The 24058-nt window shown below is 40.5% G+C and overlaps 1 protein-coding gene across 1 annotated transcript in view; it reads left to right on the forward strand.

Moving 5' to 3' along the window:
* The first annotated feature begins 1627 nt into the window (after positions 1-1627).
* The window catches only part of UGDH (UDP-glucose 6-dehydrogenase), a 32410-nt gene continuing 9979 nt past the window's right edge, over positions 1628-24058 (forward strand). The window contains exons 1-6 of the mRNA XM_021701570.1: positions 1628-1914; positions 9757-9925; positions 17875-17976; positions 21251-21451; positions 21583-21780; positions 22871-23018. Coding sequence (XP_021557245.1) covers positions 9764-9925; positions 17875-17976; positions 21251-21451; positions 21583-21780; positions 22871-23018 — 811 coding nt within the window. The 5' untranslated portion in view covers positions 1628-1914; positions 9757-9763. The remainder of the gene's footprint in view (positions 1915-9756; positions 9926-17874; positions 17977-21250; positions 21452-21582; positions 21781-22870; positions 23019-24058) is intronic.

A 24058-nucleotide genomic window follows, 5' to 3' on the forward strand; every position in this document is an offset into this window, starting at 1 on the left:
ATGCCAAGTTCAGAAAGATAACTATTATAGCACAGTATTTGTCACATGTATTGCAATTACTTGTTCACTTCTCTCTCCTAATAGCCTGTGAGCTTTGGAAGAAGAACTTGGGCCTTAATCCATTTTGCATCTTTGGTCTCTGGGATAAAGTCTAACACACAATAGGCACTAAATATTTGCTGGACAAATGAATTTACCTGCTTGGAATGTACAAACACTTACATATCATATCACACTTTCTACAATCTATAGCAAACTGTTGAATCAATATTCAACAGCTTTCTTAAAGTTGTCATGATCCTGTCAAGAAAACCATCATCTTGGGGCGCCTGCCTTCCGCTCGGGTTATGATCCCGGGGTCCTGGGATCAACGGGCATAGGGCTCCCTACTCACCAGGAGTCTGCTTCTCCCACTCCTTCCCGCTCGTGCTCTGTCTCACTCTCTCTCTCTCTAATATTTAAAGAAAAAAAAGGAAAGAAAACCAACATCTCGGGGTGCCTGGTTGGCTCATTCGGAAGAGCATGGGACTCTTGATCTCCTGATGGTGAGTTGGAGCCCCATATTGAATGTAGAGATTACTTAAATAAAACTTAAAAAAAAAAAACCATCATCTATGAGGCATTTTAATGTGTCTTTATAAACCCCTAATCACGTTCCTCATGACGTATTTAAAAATGGTCTTTGACTTCAAGTATAGATTATGTAACCTGATGTGATTCTTAATGAGGAACACAAAAAAAGTCATGACTGCTTTTCTCTTCTCAGATCTGAGACTTAAGATGACTTTGGAGAGAAGAAAGAGAACAGAACTGCCCTCATTTAAAAAAAACAAAAAAAAACCAAACGGGCAGCGTCCATACATTGATGTTACTCTGCCGCATACACGGAACTTGTATGTTGCAAACTCTCAGCACTGACAACCCAGATCCCGAATTTGGCAGGAGTAGCTCTGGAAAATATGTCTGGAGGGCGTGTGTGTCATTTCTCCCCGGGATCAGGGCGGAGGCACTAACTGGTCCAGTCTCGACAAGACTCAGCATCCTACTGACGTGAGGCGCCTCCTTCCCAGAAGTGGCGAGGGAAGGGATCTGACTAAACCTTGGGCCGCCGGCCCGCAGGACGTGGCGGGGGCTGGTGGTGGTAAGCCGCCGGGCGGTCTGACCCGCAGGGTCTAGGGGGCCGAAAGACGAGGTCGGCCGTCGGGGCCGCTGGGGAGACCGGAAAGGGGGCCGAGACCTTCCGGTCCCCTCGGGCCGCAGCCGGCCCAGTATCCCCGCAGTCCTAGATTATGGCCGACCTGGCGCGCCCGCGGTACCACCGCAGCGCTGACCGTCAGCTGGGGCCGCGACACAGGGAGGGAAGCGGGGCCAAACGACGAGACACCGGCTTCATGCCGGGAAACTATTCCCGGCCTAGCGGCACCTGGAAACCCACCCCGGGGACCTCAGCCAACTTGCCGCGCACGCAGCCCCGCCCCGTGCCGCTGGCGGTAGGGGCGGGACCGCTGAGCTGGCTTGAGCGGATTCGCCCAGCGTCGGATAGGGGCGGGGCCTCCCCATCTAGCTACGATTAGCCCCGCCCTGACTCCCCGCCCTCGGGCCCGCAGGAAATAGGGGCGGGCCCGGGCCTACTGTGGCGGGAGGAGGAGCAGGGATGCGGCGGAGGGCAGAGTCCTGGAGGGCCTGGCTACGGGGGCATGAAGCCTCCGCCTTCTCGGGCAGAATCCTTTAAATACGGGCTCGGGCCCGGGACTCTGGGTGCTGTGCTTGGCAGCCTGAAGGAGGGGCGTGCGGTGAGGGGAGGTCAGGCGGAGCAGGACGAGAGCGCAGAAGCTGCTGCAGCGCGGCCCGTAGCGAGGAGCTGTCCGAGCGGTCGGGATAGGAGCGGCCGCTGCGCTCGGTGCCTGGAAGTGGGTAAGCGCCTTTCTGGGGCTGGCCCTGCCGCCCCGTTGGGGAGGTCCCGGGTCCCGGTGGGATGTGCGGGGAGCGGGGCGGGGGAGTGCGCGCTGCTCCGGGTTGCGCTCTGCGCTCGGTCAGGGGCTCCCAGTCTCACGACCCTGGTCTCCTCCTTTGGACTCTGGGCGGGAATCGCCTTTTGGTCCGCTGCCCTGAGAATGGGATAGCGTGGGCTTTTTATTCTACCCTCGCGAGTCTTCCAGCCGCTTCTCTTTCTGCTTTTTCTCACTTTCTGACTTGAAACAAATGAGATTTTCCCAGGAAGCCGAACGTCCACCGAAGGAAGCGGTCCTCTGGTTAGGGACCCCATTTTGGTCTCAGAGTCCTGGTCTTTTGTTTGTGTTTAGTGTGCTCACCTGGGGAGCTGCTGCTTTCCTCCTGTCACTAGCCACCCTTCTTAAGAAACTAAAGAGAAAACGAAGCCAGAAAGCCCTTGAGGGCGAAATCCTGACATTCTGTCGTGACATCTGTACGGGCTGTCCTGGAATCCATTGTTGACTGCCACACCATGTAATTGCTTTATTTCATGTCAGGGAAGGCCTTTCTTGGGTACTTCAGATCATGTTTGTGTGAGACCTTCAAAAATCATACTTCTTGGGGCGCCTGGGTGGCTTAGTCGGTTAAGCGCCTGCCTTGGCTCAGGTCATGATCTCAGGGTCCTGGGATCGAGCCCCGCATGGGGCTCCCTGCTCAGCGGGGAATCTTTTTCTCCCTCTGCCTCTGCCCCTGCTTGTGCGCTCTCTCTCTCAAATGAATAAATAAATAATCTTTAAAAAAGAAAAGAAACAAGAAAAATCATACTTCTTATATATAGGAAGATAACTAAGTAGGCTTGAAAATTACGGTTTATTGAAAAGAAGGATTCACTGGTAGGGAGCTTTTCACAGATATACAGAGGAGTAGCTGTCCACTGACTGCCCTCAAAGACACAGTGAGTCTTTGAGTTTCTTCAAATCCCTTATGAAATGGAGAACAGTAGTCTGGTCTGTTTCTTCAGGGGGGTTCTGGAAATGAAAGAGCTTACTGTCTGCTCTGAGATGTGCTTGTTAGTACCCGACATCTAGTTAAGGTAAGTGGTAGACAACCCTCATTGAAAGGATCTCATTTCTTCTCCCATTGCTGTACTCCTTTCTCAAACATTAAGTATGTAACTAATGAGCATACTTCATCTTCCCTCTTATTTACACAGCTTTATATGATGCCCTTTAGATATAACATTAACACTGCCTTTCTCACTGATAAAATATTTTTCCCCGGGTCGGGCATCTGTTAGTATTTAATTTTTGGAAATGACTACGGTGATGTGTGAAGTTGATGTATCCAACTACAACGTCCATTGCCTTAGCTACTGGGTAATTATGCCGAGTATACTGAAGAGGGGTGGGGATGGATGGATTATATTCAGCTGAGATTGTAATAGGACCTTCGATATTTGTTAGCCACATGTTCTAGGTTGAAATATTGATCTGAATTTATAAAATTTTAGATGAAGAGTAGTTTTGGAACAGTCTGGATTATTGAGATTTTCCCAAAATACAGAGGTAAAAACTCATTTCAAACTGACACACTCAGTAAGCAAACATTCCCATTTCCCTGACAGCACAACAGAAAATCAGAAGGTACATAAAAGTAGAAATGGAATATGGAATCAGAAGACATCTGTGTCAAAGTATATTACTAACACTAATGCTGTATCAAACTCCATAATAAAGATTGAAGATTTTATTGAAACTTGCAAGTGACAATTTATGGGGACTTGCACAGTACTTCAGTAATTTTCCCATTGTCATCTACAAGCCATGCTTCATGTGAAATAGCACCACAGGGACACCCCAAAACACATGTAAGTCTATAATATAGGTCCATCAATAGTTTACCTAGCTGCTGTATGTAAGGCAAGCTGAATACAGCCTGGCAATCAAGGTGGATAAGAAGTATTTCTGGAGGGGCGCCCGGGTGGCCCAGTCGGTTGACTGACTGCCTTCGGCTCAGGTCATGATCCTGGAGTCCCGGGATCGAGTCCCATACCCGGCTCCCTGCTCAGTGGGGAGTCTGCTTCTCCCTCTGACCCTCCCCCCTCTCATGCTCTCTCTGTGTCTCATTCTTTCTCTCTCAAATAAATAAATAAAATCTTTGAAGAAAAAAAAAGAAGTATCTCTGGAAAGACATGCCAAAGTTCTACATAAAAAAGGGAGGCTGAAAGTATTCTGGACAGTTTCAGCAAAAATACAATGATCAGCCATCTGAGCTAAAGATATTCAAATAACAGTCTTCATCTCAAACAGGCCTATGGAGAGTTACTCATTCATTCAATTAGTATTTATTGAGAACCTACTATTCTAAGTGCTGAGGTAACAGCAACAGGTAAGAGCTGTTAGCCTGGGAGCACCTTATTAAATTATGAACTCCTTGAACCCAAGAGTTGTATTGTGTAAACATTCAATCTATGTTTATATAAGAATGTTATAACTCTTGGCTCTGGGATTAAATGGTAACCCGAAAAGATCCTCTGGTCCAAAAATACTTTGAAATTTTACTTTTTAGGTATTCCAGATATACTGGTTGTAATTAGAGAGGTTGGCTAGCTGTTTAGTAAGGGTGTTACAGTGTGATAGTTCTTTAGGTTCATCACAGTTCAGAACTTCATCTTCAGCCTTGTGGATCTGGAAGGTAGATTTTTTTTTTCCCTTCATGGGCCCAGGGTTAATGAGACTTTAGATGTTAACTTAAAATGATTAAACTCTTAAGAGACTAATGGTTACACTCGAATGAAACTTTGATATTATAGTAGGGAAATTTTATTGCAGTACCTGGAATACTTATATCTCAAATTTGAGTCATCCCTTTCTATTATTATGATTCCTGGGAATCTGAATTCATACGGGAGAGTGGAATCATCGCAAAGAATCTTCGGAGAACATGCCATCTGAGCACTGGGAAAGCCTATTCTTACCCCACCTCTCTGAAACCAGAACACTTTTTTTTTTTTTAAGATTTTATTTATTCATTTGAGATGGAGACAGAGAGAGCACAAGCAGGGGGAGAGGCAGAGGGAGAGGGAGAAGCAGGCTCCCCACTGAGCTGAGAGCTAGACGCAGGGCTCGATCCCAGGACCTGGAGATCATGAACTGAGCTGAAGGCAGACGCTTAACCATCTGAGCCACCCAGGCACCCCAACCAGAACACTTCTGACTTCCAGATTCTGTGTCACTCATCTCTAGACAGTGCTGAAATAAACACATCATTTTTGTTCTTAACTCCCTCTTTCTGGGCTACAAGTTGATCCTCCCTTTTTTCTTCCCCTCCCTTTTAGCTAAACAAATGCTATTGATTGTTATGGTTACTTTCAATTATGTTACCTTATTTTATTTTTAAGATTTTATTTATTTTTGTGAGAGAGAGCGGGCGAGCGAGCACTAGCAGGGGGGAGGGGCAGGCAGAGGGAGAAGCACACCCCCTACTGAGCACGGAGCCTGATGTGGGGATTGATCCCAGGACCCCAGGATCATGACCTGAGCAGAAGGCAGATACTTAACCTACTGAGCCACCCAGGAGCCCATGTTACCTTAAGTTATTAAATTATAGCCTCCTGAATAGTCATAGACATGCTTCCCTGAAAGGGGCATTTGAGACCCTTTAAATTCATTTCCACTCTACAAGACAGTTATTACCTCTTACCACTTCTTAATACCCATATCTTTATCCAAGTAGGCCAATCTCCTCACTTCTTTGGACTCATTTCTGTTTATGAGTCCTTACTTATTCCTTTTTTTTCCCCCCATCTGGAATGCTCTCCCCCACCGACCTTTTCTTTCTGTATCCTACTTATTCTTTAGGCCAAGCTTAGATTCTACATTTCCCTTGTTTTAGATACCTTCTTATTTGTTTTCCCTCTAGACTTTCATACTCGTTTTGTCATTTGATTGATTATACTGCCTTATATGTTACTTGGGTGTGACTAACTCCTTTTCATCTTTTTTTAAGATTTTATTTATTTATTTATTTGAGAGAGGGAAAGAGAGAGAATCACAAGCAGTCTCTGCACTGAGTGAGCATGGAGCCCGGCAAGGGGCTCCATCTCACAACCCTGAGATCATGAACTGATCCAAAATCAAGTGTCAGACACTTGACCGACTGAGCCATCCAGGCACCCCTCCTTTTCATCTTTTAAGTCAGTCTACAAGTCACCTTCTCGGAGAGTCCTTCTTTAACTGTCCTGTCTACAGTAGTTCTTTCCCCATAGACAGTCTCTCCCTCTCCACCTACGTGTTTATTTCCTTTATATGGAATGTATCACAGCTACCATTATTTTGTTTTGCGTTCTCCCACTAGAATATAACTATGTGAGAGTAGGAACTGTACCTGTCATGTTCACTATTGTATCCACAGTACCTAGAACATTAGTGGCTGTGACATAGTAGGGTGTTTAATAAATGTTTTTTAATTGAATTTTTCCCTAAGTAAATTGTTAAATTCTTGAGTGTCAGGGCCTATATCTATGGCCAGAATCTCTGCTGTGCCCACAGGTAGGATTGGGAATATTACTTTTTCATGAAAGAGAACAAGGGACTAGGCCTGAAGCAGTTGAAGCAATTTTTCTGAAACCTGATGCCAAGCCCTTTCTACTGTAGAGGTGGGGAGAGCGGCAGCGAATGCTGGAGACACATCTATGGTAAGCTGCTCCAGGCTCAACTGTCCCCCAGGTGGGAGCTTTTCAGAACATTCTCCTGAGCTTTAGTCGCTTGGCAATCCCAGTGCAGTCCTTTCCTCTAGCAGTGTCTCTTTCTCCTTGTGTATAGGGCACTTGAAGCCTGGCGAGTAGTAAGTCAGAACTGAAGTGTAGAAGAAGGGTGAAGAAATGAAAGATGAATGGTTGCCAAAATAAATTTTGTTAGGCTCAGTATTTTTGCTGCAGTGAATTTTGGAACCCTAAAAGTTTAATAGGAATATCATGTTTGTGTGGCATCACAGGTGATATTAGGGAACTCTTAACCCATTTATTTAGATTATTAAAGAGAGATTCTACCCTGGGCACCTGGCTGGCTCAGCTGGTAGAGCATGCGTCTCTTGGTCTCAGGGTCATGAGTTCAAGCCCCACGTTGGGCATGGGGCCTACTTAAAAAAATAAATAATTAAAGAGGATCTAACAGATTTAGCATGGTTTTAATATTTCCTGGTAAGTACATCCACACTTTGGAATACAGTGTAACTGTTTCTAAAAGGGAGAGAGTTCTACCGGAAACAGAAAAAAATGAAAATAAAAAATAAAAAGAGCAAGAGAGAGGGGGGAAATAGACAGGTCTTAAGAATACATTAAGTGAAAAAAGCCGAGTGTTGATAATAAATTATAGTATTATACCTATTGAATTTAGAAAGAATGGATTATTAAGATATATACATGTATTTACTTGTACTTTATAAGAAACACTGGAAGGATACACAAGTAATTAATAAAGGGTTGCTTGTGGAAGCAAGGTAGTGGGTAGCCAAGAGATAAGGATGGGGTAGACTTGAGGCTTCTTACTGTATACTTTGTTATACAGATTTAATTTTGAACCGTATGAATTTATTACCTATTCAAAACAAAAACTAAATTTTATTTTATTTTATTATTGTTTTAAAGATTTTATTTATTTATTGGACAGAGAGAGAGTGAGAGAGCACAAACAGGAGAAGGAGAAGCAGGCTCCCCGCTGAGCAGGGAGCCCAACACAGGGCTCGATCCCAGGACCCTGGGATCATGACCTGAGCCGAAGGCAGATGCTTAACTGAGCCACCCAGGAATCCCACAAAAACTAAATTTTAAAAATTTCTTTGTATGTATATCACTGAGAATATTGCTTTCTTTTGTAGAATCAATAGATTCCAAATTTTGCTCATATTTACTGTTTTACCAAATTTCTATTTTTTTATAAAGTTTTTTAAAGGTCATTAGATATTAGACTTTGAATTGATATCTGCTAAACATGACCACTGAAGATTGATTTATAAGCTGACTTACTTGTTTCCTAACACAGACCAGGATACTTGTATGGGTTATTCAGCTTACTCTCTTCCAGTAGGGAAGTCTACCCAGAAAACCAGTGATTAGAACATTGTTTGATTAATACAGATTCAGACTTAAGGGAACTGGATCATCTTAATTATGTGGCTTGTGTATCTTTTTTCACAATAGGGTTGTACTTGCCAAGCATTATACCTTCTCTGACCCATGCAGGAGTATACTAACAAGTTCTTAAACTCTTTGATTACCATTTTTCTTCTCTTTGGAATCCATGAATGGGTTAGATTAGATGATGTCTGAGGTCGGTCTTGGTAAGGACTAAAATTCTAAGAATCTGATCAGTTTGACAGTTCTAGTTCTCATTATAAAGAATAAACTTACATTCATATATATATATCAGTACCTTGTCATTTGGATTAGTGTGAATCAGTTCACCTAAATGACTTTTGAAAACCCATCAAAATCTGTGTAACAGCTTTGCTAAATACAGAAATTACTTTCCTTTAGCCATCTCATAGTTTCCGATTAAAGTTGCAATAGTTTAAGATCACTGTCAAGTACCTAAAAATAAACTGCTGAAGCCAAATTGTATAGGGAATATAATCACAGAGGCCACTTCTGGACTTTCAAACTATTCTTATTATCTGTCATGTTTCTTATTATCTGTCATGTTAGTCTAAACCTGCCATGAGGGGCGCCTGGGTGGCTCAGTCATTAAGCGTCTGCCTTCGGCTCAGGTCACGATCCCAGAGTCCTGGGATCGAGCCCCCCATCGGGCTCCCTGCTCAATGGGAAGCCTGCTTCTCCCTCTCCCACTCTCGCTGTGTCTCTCTCTGTGTGTCAAATAAATACAATCTTTAAAAAATAAAAAAATAAAAATAAACCTGCCATGAGGCTGACCTTTGTACACCAGCATTTATTTAAGCAAGAATTGCACTGGTTGTTCACCCTTGAGTTTTTCCTCAGCAGTCAAAGTTATCCTAGTGGCCTGGGAGACCTAAGTAAGATTTTATTTTGCTTCTTGAATTTTTGAATATTAGATCATTATAATCTTTGTGACACTTCTTCAGTAATATCAGTTACTTTTTTTTGTCCATGTTTTATGTTAGTGCAGCCGAGAATGGACATTTCAATTGGAATGTTATATATTATCACTCTTCTAATAATTTTTTTTTAAGATTTTATTTATTTATTTGACAGAGAGACACAGCCAGAGAGGGAACACAAGCAGGGGGAGTGGGAGAGGGAGAAGCAGGCTTCCCGCTGAGCAGGGAGCCCGATGCGTGGCTCGATCCCAGGACCCTGGGATCATGACCTGAGCTGAAGGCAGATGCATAACGGCTAAGCCACCCAGGCGCCCCTCTTTTAATAATTCTTTTTTTTTTTTTTTTAAGATTCCATTCATTTATTTGAGAGAGAGAGAGAATGAAAGAGAGAGCACATGAGAGGGGGGAGGGTCAGAGGGAGAAGCAGACTCCCTGCCGAGCAGGGAGCCGGATGCGGGACCCGATCCAGGGACTCTGGGATCGAGCCCCACATCGGGCTCCCTGCTCAGCGGGGAGCATGCTTCTCCCTCTCCCACTCCCCCTGCTTGTGTTCCCTCTCTGGCTGTGTCTCTCTGTCAAATAAATAAATAAAATCTTTAAAAAAAAAATTCTTAATGAGTATGAGTGCAGGCAATCTTTCCAGATTATCTGTCACCTTGACAGTTTTTATAAAGCATGATAAATATGCAATATGATTTCTTTAAATTTTCTGTTTTCAATAGTAGAACAGTCTTACTGCTTCCTTTCTAGTTTAATCATGTTTGAAATTAAGAAGATCTGTTGCATTGGTGCGGGCTATGTTGGAGGACCTACATGTAGTGTCATTGCTCATATGTGCCCTGAAATCAGGGTAACAGTTGTTGACGTCAATGAATCAAGAATCAATGCATGGAACTCTCCTACACTCCCTATTTATGAGGTAAACCATTTTAAACAACTTTTTGTTCTTACGTTCTTTGTTTTCTTACTGTTTTTGTTAAATAAATTGCTATTAATGTAAAAATCTATGACTGCAACTGAAAAGGAATTAAATGGGAAATCTAGATACACAATGTTGTGGACATTACATTTATAATTATGTCAAGTATGCCCGGGGAAAATGACTGGGAAGAAATGTATTAGAATATTAATGATGGTTGTATTAGTGCAGTGAGAATATGGGTAATTTTTTCTCTTCTCTGTTTTCTAGTTTTGTTCATGGTTACCATATTGTAATAGTAAAATTTTAGAAAGGTATTCTGTACAAAGAAAATAATAAAACTGTGGATGTTTATAATACTAATCCATATAAGTCCATTATATTTGGGTGTAATTGTACTGTACTTATATCAGGTAAACCGTGAGTGGATAAATGATGTCTTTTATATCTAGTGCTTAGTATCACAAATTTGTTTAATTAGAATTTGAAAATTCCTGTGAATTTAGATAATATATAGTTAGGAAAATATTCTTCCAACTATTTTATTAAGATATGAGGATCCCATTTTTAAAAATTCCCTATAAAATGAGTTCATGATATTATGCTTTTGAAACCCAACAGAGAAGCCTTTGAAAATTTGATGGTGGCATTTTTTTTCCAACATTAATATATTCTTTTTTTTTTCCTTCAGGAAAGCTTTGTTATTTGTAAGACTGTTATCAACCATAGTCTCTCTCTCTCTTTCTTTCTTTCTTTCTAAGATTTATTTATTTATTTTAGAGAGAGAGTGTGAGCAAGGGGAGGGACAGAGGGAGAGGGAGAGAAACTCAAGCAGACTCCCCACTGAGCAGGGAGCCTGACTCAGGGCTCCATCTCACCACCCTGAGATCATGACCTGAGCCAAAATCAAGAGTTGGTTGCTTAATCATAGTCTTCAAATGTGTTAGTCCTTTGGAAGGGAAGTCTCGGCCAGTTTTATAGGCATATGAAATATAGAAATCCATGAAAAAGCACCCACAGAGTTGTAGCTACCCAACATCATGGATACATTCCTATCTGAATCAGACTTTGCATTAAAAAAAAAAAATCTCTTTGTGTGGTAGCTTCTGTTTGTGCTTTACCCTTTCTTTTTCTACCAGATGAGCCACCCATAATAGTTCCTTAAAGATATTTATTTATTTATTTATTTATTTATTTATTTGAGAGAGACAGACAGAGCGGTGGGAGGGGCAGTGGGGTAGGGAGAGAGACAAGCAGATTCTGCACTGTGGAGCCCAACACAGGCCCTATCCCATGACCCTGAGATCATGACCCAGCCAAAACCAGGAGTCTGTTGCTTCACTGACTGAGCCACCCGGGCGTCCTCCAACCCCATAATAGTTCTTTAAATTACTTTAGTGCTGTAGCATTTCTTTTCCTGTTATAACATTACTACTAGATTTGGTTTTGGAGAATTAAAAAAAATTTTTTTGGAAAGATAACTTAATAAAAGAGTTTTATAAAAGGGCTGCATGTAATCTGAAATCCTGTAAGCCATATTTATATCCAATCATTCAGTAACTAATTCTGCCAGCAGTGTACTCTAGTCTTCAGAAACAAAGGGCACTTATCAGAATGGCTAAAATTATTAATACTGACAATACTAAGTGTTGGCAAGGATTTAGAGCAATTGGAATTTTACACAGTGCTGCCAGAATGTAGTCTGGTATAGCCACTTTCAAAAGTGCTCAACAGTATTTACTGAAGCTGAAAATCTGTGTAGTCTGATCCAGCAATTCCACTTGTAGGTATATATCCAACAGAAAGGCATACCTAGGTGCACCAAAAGACAGGTATTAACAGTACTATTCATTGTAGACTTAAATAGGAAACAACCTAAATGTTAATCGGCTTTGGAATGGATACATAAATTATAGCATAATCCTGCAATGAAATTCTATACTGCATTGAAAATCAATGAAACTACTCCTACATGCAAGAATATGGTTAAATTCTCCCCAAAATAATGTGCTGTCAGACATAAAGTAGTCCATGTTGTATAATTCTACTTGTATAAAGTTCAAATATAAGCAAGTTGATCTCTGATGATAGAATTCAGCATGGTGTTAATTTGAGCCATGGTGGTGACTCGGAGAGGGCAAACTGCAGGTTCTGATTTACAGTTAATGTTCTAATTCTCATTACAGATAGTGGTTACACAAGCGTGTTCACTTTTGAAAATTGAGCTACACACTTTTCTATATTAATGTATATGCAATTTTATGTATTTTTGTTTTATTTCAATAAAAATTAGCTTACAAACAAAAAACAAAGGTATCCTGAATTGGAAAAAATGCAAACTAAGGGCACCTGAATGGCTCAGTGGGTTGAGTGTCCGACTCTTAGTTTTGGCTCAGGTCGTGAGCCTGAGCTCAGTGGTGAGACTGAGCCCAGAGTGGGGGAGTCTGCTTGAAGATTCTCTCCCTCTGCCCCTCCCCCCCACTCACATGTGCGCTCACGCTCGTGTGCTCTCTGTCTCTCTCTCCCTAAAATAAATAAATAAATCTTAAAATAAATCTTAAAAAATACAAACTATAATGTATTGGAATTAGACATTTTTCTTGGAGAAAACAAAAAAATCAATTGGCCAGGCATGTTCCCTGGCCAGATTCTTATTGTTGGTATTACTATTTACATTGATTGACATCTGAAACTCTTGCTAAGACTTCAGTGCTTTATTTTATTTATTTATTTATTTGTTTATTTATTTATTTATTTAAAGATTTTGTTTATTTATTTGACAGAGAGAGACACAGCGAGAGAGGGAACACAAGCAGGGGGAGTGGGAGAGGGAGAAGCAGGCTTCCCGTGGAGCAGGGAGCCCGATGCAGGGCTCGATCCCAGGACCCTGGGATCATGACCTGAGCCGAAGGCAGACGCTTAACGACTGAGCCACCCAGGCGCCACCTAAGACTTCAGTGCTTTAAATTTAAGATCGTATGTTCTACATTGACATTGAATCCAGCTGGGATATATAGTTAGATTGAGAGAGTTAAGATCTAAAATAATTTCTTTTCCATATCATACTTGTTTTTTCTCAATAACCTATCTTTTATAAACAAAGACAGAAGTATTATATTTCATACTTTTATTTCATAAGTAAATTTTTTCTTCTTTAAATCTCTTTATAAAGAATATAAAAGATTTGAAAGTCTAGCTGGCACTGTCCTCACTAGAGTCAATGTCTGAGTTTTCAAAACCCTGAAATCTCATAATTGTGTTGGTTTTATTTAATGGTTATAACTTATTTTTATCTCTCTCTCTTGCTGTCTTTTTTTTTTTTAATAAGTAATCTCTACACTCCATGTGGGGCTTGAACTCACAACCCCCAAATTAAGAGTGGCATGCTCTTCCAACCGAGCCAGCCAGGTGCCCCTATCCCATTTTTAATATGTTAATTCCAGGAAATTAGACCATTAGCAGCTATTTTAGTTTTGCACTATTTAGTGTAGCGTACAAAAGAAATGAAATCTTTTTCCAAAACCCACTGGCTTTGGAGGTTAAAAACATGGCACTGATACTTTAAAATTCTAGAAGGAATCATCTTAGTAAGTAGAATGATTTTCCTCTTAGCAAGTAAATGACTTTAGGCTCTAATTTTCCTGTGTCTTTCTTAGACATCAGTTAAGAGATGCCTGCTTAAGGAATTTATAAATCAGAAAATAAAGATGATTTCTATGTTGTGTTTATTTTATTTTTAAGAAGATTTTATTTATTTATTTGACAGAGAGAAAGAGCAAGCAAGAGAGCACAAGCAGGAGGAGTGGCAGGCAGAGGGAGATGGAGAAACAGGCTCCCCACTGAGCAAGGAGCCTGATGTGGGGCTTGATCCCAGGACCCTGGGATCATGAATTGAGCTAAAGGCAAACGCTTAACCAACTGAGCCGCCCAGGCGCCCCTGGAAAAATATTTAGAAGGAAAAATGATAGGACTTGATTGTTGATGATATAAGAAGGATGAAGGAGAGGAAGGAATCCAGAATGATATCCAGGTTTCCAGTTTGGGTGATGGGTGCATGATTGTGCCATTAATTGAGATCAAGAATGCAAGATGTTGTGGAGAGTAGTGGGAGATCAAATTTCAAATTCTCTTTGGTCCTATTTAGTTATAAAGGCTTTGGGACATCCAAATAGAGATGTTTAGGAGACAGTTGGATATATATCAAAAGTGTAAGCAAATGATTCAGGGCTGGAGACTTAAAGTTAGGATTATACAGGTAGTAGTTGAAATCAGAGTAATTGAGCTCTCCCAAAAAGAGTCTGCAGAGAGAACAGAGCATGAGTCAAGGACAGAACCCAGAAAATCTGTAATGTTTGATGATAGGTGGAGGAGGAAATGCCATCAAGAAGCAATGGAGAGTAATTCATTGAAGGGTTAAAGGCAGTGATTTTATATATTTATATATTTTTTCTGTGGTTGATAAAGGATCAAGGATGTTCAAAACTAAAGTCACCAATTACATAGAGAAGGAAAGGTCAAAATGTAAGAAGGGGCTAATTGATGGAATAAAGTCCAGAAAGAGAGCAAAAGGATGGAATCAAAAGCACAAGGATTGGCCTTGAAAGCCTCTTCCTTGGAGACTGGAGGAAAGTAAACAAGAATGGATAAAGATATGGACAGTTTTGTCGGTGGGGACATGAAAGAAAGGTGACTGACATATTGGCAATTTCAATTGTCTGATAGTAAGAGGTAAGATATTTTGAAGAAGATAGAAGGGGTAATGTTGGGTCAAGGACTTGCAAATAGTGGAGGTTCAGAGCAATAATCTCAGAATAGAGAGGACAAAATAAAAGATTATCAGGTCACATTGAAAACACAGCTAGGAGTCCCTGGGTAGCTCAGTCAGTTAAGCATCCGACTTCAGCTCAGGTCGCGATCCCGGGGTTCTGGGATCGAGCCCCACATCGGGCTCCTTGTTCAGCAGAGAGTCTGCTTCTCCCTCTGCCTCTACACCTCCTCACTGCTTGTGATTTCTCTCTCAAATAAATAAATAAATAAAATCTTTAAAAAAAGAAGAAAGAAAACCCAGCTAAATATACTTAGGGTCCATGAGCTTGTTTATTGTGGTTCTTTCTAATTCAATATGTTTATATTATATGGGCCAAAACTATATGAATAAAAAAACAGTCGTTTTTACTGCCGGAAAAGGAAATAGTAATGATCATCAGATAAAATATGGTGACAAGATACTTAAGTGTTTACTCAGAAAATAGTATAGTAGAAAGTGTTAATATTTAACAATTAAAGTATTTTGTATTACCATATTTTTTGAATAGTCACTGCTTTTCTTAACTTTGTAATAATTTAATAGCTACTTTTTAAAAAGTAAAATGGATAATTTGCTTTACTTTTTCTGAATAAAATGAATGATAATTTTACCCTGTGAAAGGATTGAGTTCTTCCATAAAAAGTACCCTATAAATTCTCAATACTAATTGTGATAATTACATAATGAATTTAATAAGAGGTAGAACCTATTTATTAACTACTTCTGCATCAGTTTTGGAGATCTACAAATATCCCATTGATTTTAACAGAATAATATAGTTGTTTGTTTTGAGGTGTTATTAAGGCTTAGTTAGTATAAATCCTGCATTGCTCTGATTTTAGGTTACTTTAATTTAAATATTAGGGGATTATATATAAGACTAAATTCAGTCTTCTCTGCAAAATCCCTACTCTATAATCTTTTACTCTCATTTTCTAGAACGAAGAAAATGGTTTCTATGACCCGTGGGCTCCCTCTCCCTCTGCCCCTCCCCAACATGTGCACGCTCTCTCTCTCTCTCTCTCTCTCTCTACCTTATCTCTCTCTCTCTCTACCTTATCTCTCTCTCTTTCAAATAAATAAATAAAATCTTGAAAAAAAAGATAATAGGGGTGCTTGGGTGGCTCAGTCATTAAGCCTCTGCCTTCAGCTCAGGTCATGATCCCGGGGTCCTGGGATCAAGACCCACTTTGGGCTCCCTGCTCGGCAGAGAACCTGCTTCTCCCTCTCTTGCTCCCCCTGCTTGTGTTCCCTCTCTCACTGTCTCTCTCTCTGTCAAATAAATAAAATAAAATCTTTAAAAAAAAAGATAATAATTATTTAAAAAACATAAGCATGTCACCTGGGGCACCTGGGTAGCTCAGTTGGTTAAGCATCTAACTTTTGATTTCCGCTCAGGTCATGATCTCAGGTTTGTGAGATTAAGCCCTACTTCAGGCTCTGCACTCTGCATGGAGTCTGTTGGAGATTCTTTCTCTCCTTCTCCCTGTGCCCCTCCCCCTGCTTGCTTGCTCTCCTGTGTTCTTTCTCTCTAAATAATAAATAAAGTCTTAAAAAAAAAAAAGTAAGCATGTCACCATTGTTACTACTACAGATTTTAAGAATAGTTTCTTTATATCAAGAATTCTTATACGGGTCCTTCTTCCCGTAGTTTATTTGAATCAACATCCAAGTAAGATCCATAAACTGCAATAGATTTTTATCACTTGTGTCTTTTAAGACCATAGTATTTTAGGGTGCCTGGGTGGCTCAGTTGTTAAGCGTCTGCCTTCGGCTCCTGTTATGATCCTGGGGTCCTGGGATAGAGCCCCGCGTTGGGCTCCCTGCTCGGCGGGGAGCCTGCTTCTCCCTCTCCCACTCCCCCTGCTTGTGTTCCCTCTCTCGTTGTGTCTCTCTCTGTCAGATAAATAAATGAAATCTTAAAAAAAAAAAAGACCATAGTATTTTAATCTCTCTTTCTCTCTGTTTTTCTCTTCAGTTTATTTGTTGAAGAAACTAGATTGTTTATCCTATATAAATTCTCAGTCTGGGTTTTGCTGATTGTACTGATCTAAGCAGATTCATTTTTTATTTATTTTTTTAAAAAGATTTTAATTAAGGACGCCTGGGTGGCTCAGTTGGTTAAGCGACTGCCTTCGGCTCAGGTCATGATCCTGGAGTCCCTGGATCGAGTCCCGCGTCGGGCTCCCTGCTCGGCAGGGAGTCTGCTTCTCCCTCTGACCCTCCCCCCTCTCATGTGCTCTCTCTCATTCTCTCTCTCTCAAATAAATAAATAAAAAATCTAAAAAAAAAAAGATTTTAATTAATTTATTTATTTGAAAGAGAGAGCACAAGCAGGAGGGAGAGGGAGAAGCAGACTTCCTGCCGAGCAAAGAGTCCGATGCGGAACTCGATCCCAGGACCCTGGGATCATGACCTGAGCCAAAGGCAGACGCTTAACCGACTGAGCCACCCAGGCGCCCTGATCTAAGCAGATTTAGATCTGATTTTTTTTTTCTTGTCTTCCCTCCCTCCATCCCTCTCTCCCTCCCTTTCTTTCTTTCTTTTTTTGGCAAGGATACTTAGGTGGTTTTGTACAGCCCAATATTCTTAATATAACTATATTTCCTGTTAAACTGTATGGGGAAAGTAATAAAATTTTCAGTTAAAATGTTTCTTACATTAGGACTTAGAAAAAATATATATTTAGGTATGCATGAAGTAAATGTTGACTGTTTGACAACCAGTTGTATGACTTGAATTCTTAGGGGTAAAAACCTGCATTCATGATGATGACGCAAAATCAAATGTTTGCCTGAAATCACGAAGACCTTGAATTTTCTGATAATTGAATTGATACTCAGTTAATTGTTAACTCTTATGAAACAAGCACATGGTAAACAATGAGACATTAAAACAAGCTGGTGCTTTTATTGTGGCACAGTCAATTTTGCTCTATTTAGTATTGTTACATAATGTACACTTTTGGCCTTTGGTGTAGGATCTTAGATTTTTCTACAAAGGTGTTATTTGAGAGCAAGTCTAGACCTCTAAACTGTAATATAACTTTCTCTTTTAACAAAGGTAATTCTATGCTATTAGGTAATCTCATATGACTGGTAAACTGTATATACAGCTCTTTTTTTTTTTTTTTTCTGTTTAGCCAGGACTAAAAGAAGTAGTAGAATCCTGTCGAGGAAAAAATCTATTTTTTTCTACCAATATTGATGATGCCATTAAAGAAGCTGATCTTGTATTTATTTCTGTAAGTATTTTCTTTTGCTGTGTGAGTTTTAATGTGTTCTTTTCTGTACAGAAGTTTCATTGTATTTGAATAGTAATCTGTTGGTATCAAGCCACATCTTTACTTACTATAGGGTTATCCAGTTGAATTTTGGTTGTTACTTTGTCTAACACTTCACCATATCCTGTAAATCACCTGGTCAAATATATCAGTGATCATTGATCAAATAAATTTGGAGGAAGTTCTAGTCTGGGATCTAGAATTAGGAAGTACTGGTGTGAGTTCATGTGGTAATAGTATATATATTTCATCATTTCTTGTTTCGACCACTGCAAAGCATGTGTGCAAATTTATGGGCATCTCCTACCTAGATGAATTATGTTCCAGAAGTCATTTTATTTCTTATTTTTTGAATTTTTAAAGAAGATTTCAGGGCTCCTGGGTGGCTCAGTCGTTAAGCGTCTGCCTTCGGCTCACATCATGATCCCAGGGTCCTGGGATCGAGCCCCACATCGGGCTCCCTGCTCAACGGGAAGCCTGCTTCTCCCTCTCCCACGCCCCCTGCTTGTATTTCCTCTCTCGCTGTCTCTCTCTCTCTCTCTCAAATAAATAAATAAAATCTTTAAAACAAAACAAAACAAAAAATAAAGATTTCATTTTTAAGTGATCTATACCCCTAACATGGGGCTCGAACTTGCAGCTCCGAGATCAGGAGTCTCATGCTCTACTGAGCCAGCCAGCTGTCCCAGCAGAAGTCATTTTAAATGAACTCTTTGCAATTTGGCTTGTGTTCGTTAGGTTACAAGCTAGTCCACAGGCACCTTTGGCTCATAATATGGCTAACCCTGATGTACCTTTGTAATGAAAAAATAGAACCAATACTTGGGAGTTAAACTCTGGTAATCTAATATTTGAACCAAGGTAACTTTTGCTGTCCTTGTAGCCATTTACTCAAATAGTCTATGTGTGATCAGTATAGTAATCATCAATTTGTGGCTGAGCTAGGGTGTTCTATGACTCAAGACCTTCAGGGCCTTAAAGAATAAAGGGGAAGCCAGTGGCATGGGCTTTCACTGAGCCCCATGAACTTAAGGAGAGAAATATCCTAGGGGCCCTAGAGGGTAGATGTTGTTGAATTGATTATGCGTGTTGTTAATGATTGTAAGTTGTTGAATTAGGGGTTGCTTTCTGACTGATGAGACAAAAGCAGTACCATAAAGATAACTCCAGAAGAAAGTGGTAATGACGCCAGTGGTGAAACCATTATGAATTCATTCTCTCTTTTGGCATTCTTAATTACTTCAGAGAAGTGCGTGCAGCTCCTGTGACTTGCCTGCCCATCGTCTACTTAAGCTTGGAGAAGGTTAAGAGACAAGGCATAGAAAATGAGAAAAGATTTTGGAGTAGCTAGGTACTTGGAGAAAATCAAGAAGTTATCTTAATCCAACTTTTGGATAACGAGAATCTGGAATGGGAGTAGTGGAATTTTCCATAAAAAAATATTTAAAAAGATCTATTCTCAGGCAGTAGAGTCCACCGTAGGGTGGTCTGGCCAGACAGCTAATTTTACACTTGCCTCTCTGCGGATCTAGCTTGAGCTGTGCTGAATCTTTCCAAGCTTTTACTTTGCATACCTGTTATGGTAATTTATTACTGTATAACTCACATCTACTTCCCATTATTCTCTGGATCAGCTTTTTAAAATTTGTTGTCTACTTTTCATTATGGAAAATATCAAATTCATACAAGAGATGAAGACAATAATATAATGAATCCTATTTACCCATTCTCCATTGTCAGCAGTTACCATGGCTGATCCTGTTTCATTTACTACTTCTCTCCCTCTCCTCCTACCCCAGGCTATTTTTAGGCATATTCCAGGTAGGAATAGTTTTATATAGATCAGTGTTCAATTGCCCTCTTCAGAGCATCTTTACTAGGGGAGCTGTCTGCTCCTCTCTCATCTTTAGCATGTTCCACCTTATCCTATTAGTGGGTTGGCCCTTCTGTACCCCAGTGCACCCTGACTTCCATGTCTAAGGCTTTTCCTAAGTTGTTCCATGCAAATGAACAACTTTTGTTCTCCTAATTTTCGTACCTCAACAGTGTTTGAGTTTTGATTTATTTTGGCTTCTTCCTTTATTTAGTCTCCCATTAGGTTATAAGCTTGTCAAGGGAAGAGAATTGATACCACTAATTACTGGTTCAAAAACTATTCCTGTATAGGGGCACCTGGCTGACTGAATTGGCAGAGTTGACAAGACTCAATCTTAGGGTCCTGACTTCAAGCCCTACATTGGGCGTGGAGCCTGCTTAAACACACACACACACACACACACACACACACACACACACTCACTCTTCCTGTATAGAATTGTGGGCTTTCTGAAGTGCTTTGATTTTTACCAAAGCATTATAAAACCCACGTGTTAGATTTTAGAGCACATGCTATCCTCATTTTCCAATGAGGTAATTGAAGCAAAGGCAGCTACACTTCTCCAAGGTTACATGGTACGGCTAAGCCAAAAGTAAATGCCTAGACTCTGGACTCATGATAATCGTCTACATAGTATTGTGAGTCCTAAAGATGCTAGATAATGTCTAGCTTTAATGATCTGAGAAAGCCATTTGTGAATGATATTGCAAATATTTTTGAAAAGCTATTGATATAGGTCTATTAAAAAGGAGGGTAGAAAAGGTTTTAGAGGGATGCCTGGGTGGCTCAGTCAGTTAAGCGTCTGCCTTCGGCTCAGGTCATGATCCCAGGGTCCTGGGATCGAGTTCCGCATCGGGCTCCCTGCTCTGTGGGGAGCCTGCTTCTCCCTCTGCCTCTGTCTCTCTCTCTGTCTCTCATGAATAAATAAATAAAATCTTTAAAAAAAAAAAAAAAAGAAAAGGTTTTAGAGACCAGGATAATATATTACATACAATAAAGAGAGGAAAGAAAACTTACATTTCATTTCAGACTTCGAACTCCTCGAGGACAGCAACAGTCTCATTCATCTTTGTATCTCCAGGGCTTAGCTTGCAACCTGCCTGCCCTAATATCTGTCACTATATAGTAGATTCTCAACAAAAATTTGTTGAATGAGTTCCCCAGATGCTTCAGGATGTCCTGTCTGATGATTATATTATTAAAATGTATCATTTCCATGAAACTAATAGGGTTAAATTAAAGCTAATGATGATAGTTAACTTCCCGCTTAACTAGTTAATTGATGGTTCAAGGTTCATGTTGAAATCACTGAATCTCTCACAGATACTTCTTGTTCATAATCGCATATGCTCTCACCAGGTGAACACTCCAACAAAAACCTACGGAATGGGGAAAGGTCGCGCGGCAGACCTGAAGTATATCGAGGCTTGTGCCAGACGCATTGTGCAAAACTCACACGGGTACAAAATTGTGACTGAGAAAAGCACAGTTCCAGTGCGGGCAGCAGAAAGTATTCGTCGAATATTTGATGCAAACACAAAACCCAACTTGAATTTACAGGTATAAACAAAGGAAGCATTGGAACCTGATTTTTTTTTTCTTGGAACCTGATTCTTAAATAAATATTGATGCCTTATAGTTGCCAACGGTTAATTCTAACTTTAAAACTTTGCTTTGCATTGGAATTCTAGGTGCTGTCCAACCCTGAGTTCTTGGCGGAAGGAACAGCCATCAAGGACCTAAGGAACCCAGACAGAGTACTGATTGGAGGGGATGAAACCCCAGAGGGCCAGAGAGCTGTGCAGGCACTGTGTGCTGTGTATGAGCACTGGGTTCCCAGAGAAAAGATCCTCACCACTAATACTTGGTCTTCAGAACTTTCCAAACTGGTTGGTACATAGCATTCGACCCTCCATTACATTTAAAGCTAAGGACTTATTTCTCTTAAGCCTGATAAGCCACACAGGTACTTTCTTAATATTAATATTTAGAACATAATATTCTTGTCCATTATGAAATAATTTTCACAAGGGAAATCAAATATCAGGGTATAAAATATTCTGGAAAATTCTCAATTTTTAATAAAATGTAACATAAAATGGAGGGTGCATTAAAATAGTAGTTTTTTTTTTTTTAAGATTTTGTTTATTTATTTGAGAGAGAGACAGAGACAGAGAGAACACAAGTGGGGAGGAGAAGGAGAAGCAGGCTCCCTGCTGAGCAGTGAGGTCGATGCAGGACTTGACCCCAGGACCCTGGGATCATGACCTGAGCCGAAGGCAGACGCTTAACGACTGAGCCTACCATGCGTCCCAAAATAGTAGTTTTTAATGGGGCTCCTGGGTGGCTCAGTCGGTTGAGTGTCTGACTCTTGATTTCGGCTCAGGTCATGATCCCAGGGTCATGGGATCTAGCCCCAAGTCAGGCTTCGCGTTCAGTGGAGAGTCTGCTTGAGATTCTCTCTCCCGCTCTGCCCCTTCCCCACCCCTGCACTTGCTTGCTCCCTTTCTCTTTCTCTCATATAAATAAATCTTTAAAAAAAAATAGTTTTTAAAATCACTCTATCTTTAATCCCATTCTTAATCATCTTTCTTCTCTACTTTAAAACATTTTCCTTGGGACGCCTGGGTGGTTCGGTAGGTTCTGTGTCTACCTTTGGCTCGGGTTGTGATCCCAGGTCCTGGGATAGAGTCTGTCATCAAGCTCCTTGCTCAGCGGGGAGCCTGCTTCTCCCTCTACCTGCTGCTCCCCCTGCTTGTGCTCGCTCTCTCTCTTTCTGTCTCTCTGACAAATAAATAAATAAAAAATTTTTAAAAAATACATTTTCCTTTACCAACACATCCATAGCCTCCTCAAATTGAGCCTGTCAGTAACTTTCATATCTCCCTCAGTAATTTGTATCAACTCAATGAAATATAATCCAGACATATAAAATTGCTATTTAACTCATCATAATTTTCCTTTTTTCCCCCTCCAAAGGCAGCAAATGCTTTTCTTGCCCAGAGGATCAGCAGCATTAACTCCATAAGTGCCCTCTGTGAAGCAACAGGGGCTGATGTAGAAGAAGTGGCAACAGCCATTGGAATGGACCAGAGAATTGGAAACAAGTTTCTGAAAGCCAGTGTTGGTAAACTGAATTTTTTCTGTATATAGAGGAGGTTCCTTTAGCTAGGTCTCTAACTTTAAGGAAGTCTTTGTATAACTTAATGCCCTTAGAGTAATGATTCCATGATACATGTAACCTTCAACCTATCAAGAACTTGCCAAGTGAAGCAATAATTAAACTTCTATTGTTTTAATAATTACTGATTGATTAGTAAGATAAACATAGTTCACTGTTTTAGGAGGATTAATTAATATTTAAGTAGAACATTTAGGAAGAGTAAGTTTGGGAGACTACATAGGACATAACTCAATACCTTACTGAAGCAAATGGGAAGAACATCCCCTATCATTTGCTTTGCCTACTAATATATAGTTGTGGAAATGTGGTCTTGGTGAAATACAGTTGGTCCTCATTATTTGCCAGTTCTGTACATATGAATTATCCTACTTGCCAAAATTTATTTGGAATCCCCAAATCAATGCTCATAGTGCTTTCATGGTCATCTGCAGACACACACACGGCGGCAAAAAATTTGAGTCACCCAACACAGACATTCCCAGCTGAATTTGCGACAGGCAATGCTCTTGTTTTCTCGTTTCAGCTCCCGTTCTGTAAACAAGAGCTCTTTTTGTGGTCTATTTAGTGTCACATTTTTTACGTTTTTGTTGGTGATTTACCTTTTTTAAATAGCCCCCAGGTATATTGTGTGTGAAGTGCTAGTGTTATCTAGGGTTCTGAAATGCCAGGAGGCTGTGATGTGTGCCCCTCAGACAAAATACACGTGGTTAGATAAGTTTTATTCAGGCACGAGTTATAGTGCTGTCGGCTGTGAGTTTAGTGTTAATGAATCAATAATATATATTAAATAAGGTGTCTTTAAACACACAAAAATAAAAACAGGGCCACCTGGCTGGCTCAATTGATAGAGCGTGCAACTCTTGATCTCGGGGTCATGAGTTTGAGCCTCACGTTGGGGGTACAGTTTACTTAAAAAAAAAAAGCAACACAAAACGATTATGTATCAACATAACTAAAATACAACCTACTGAATGGGAGAAGGT

The sequence above is a fragment of the Neomonachus schauinslandi genome, chromosome 2 (assembly GCF_002201575.2).
Source record: "Neomonachus schauinslandi chromosome 2, ASM220157v2, whole genome shotgun sequence".
Classification (NCBI taxonomy): domain Eukaryota; kingdom Metazoa; phylum Chordata; class Mammalia; order Carnivora; family Phocidae; genus Neomonachus; species Neomonachus schauinslandi.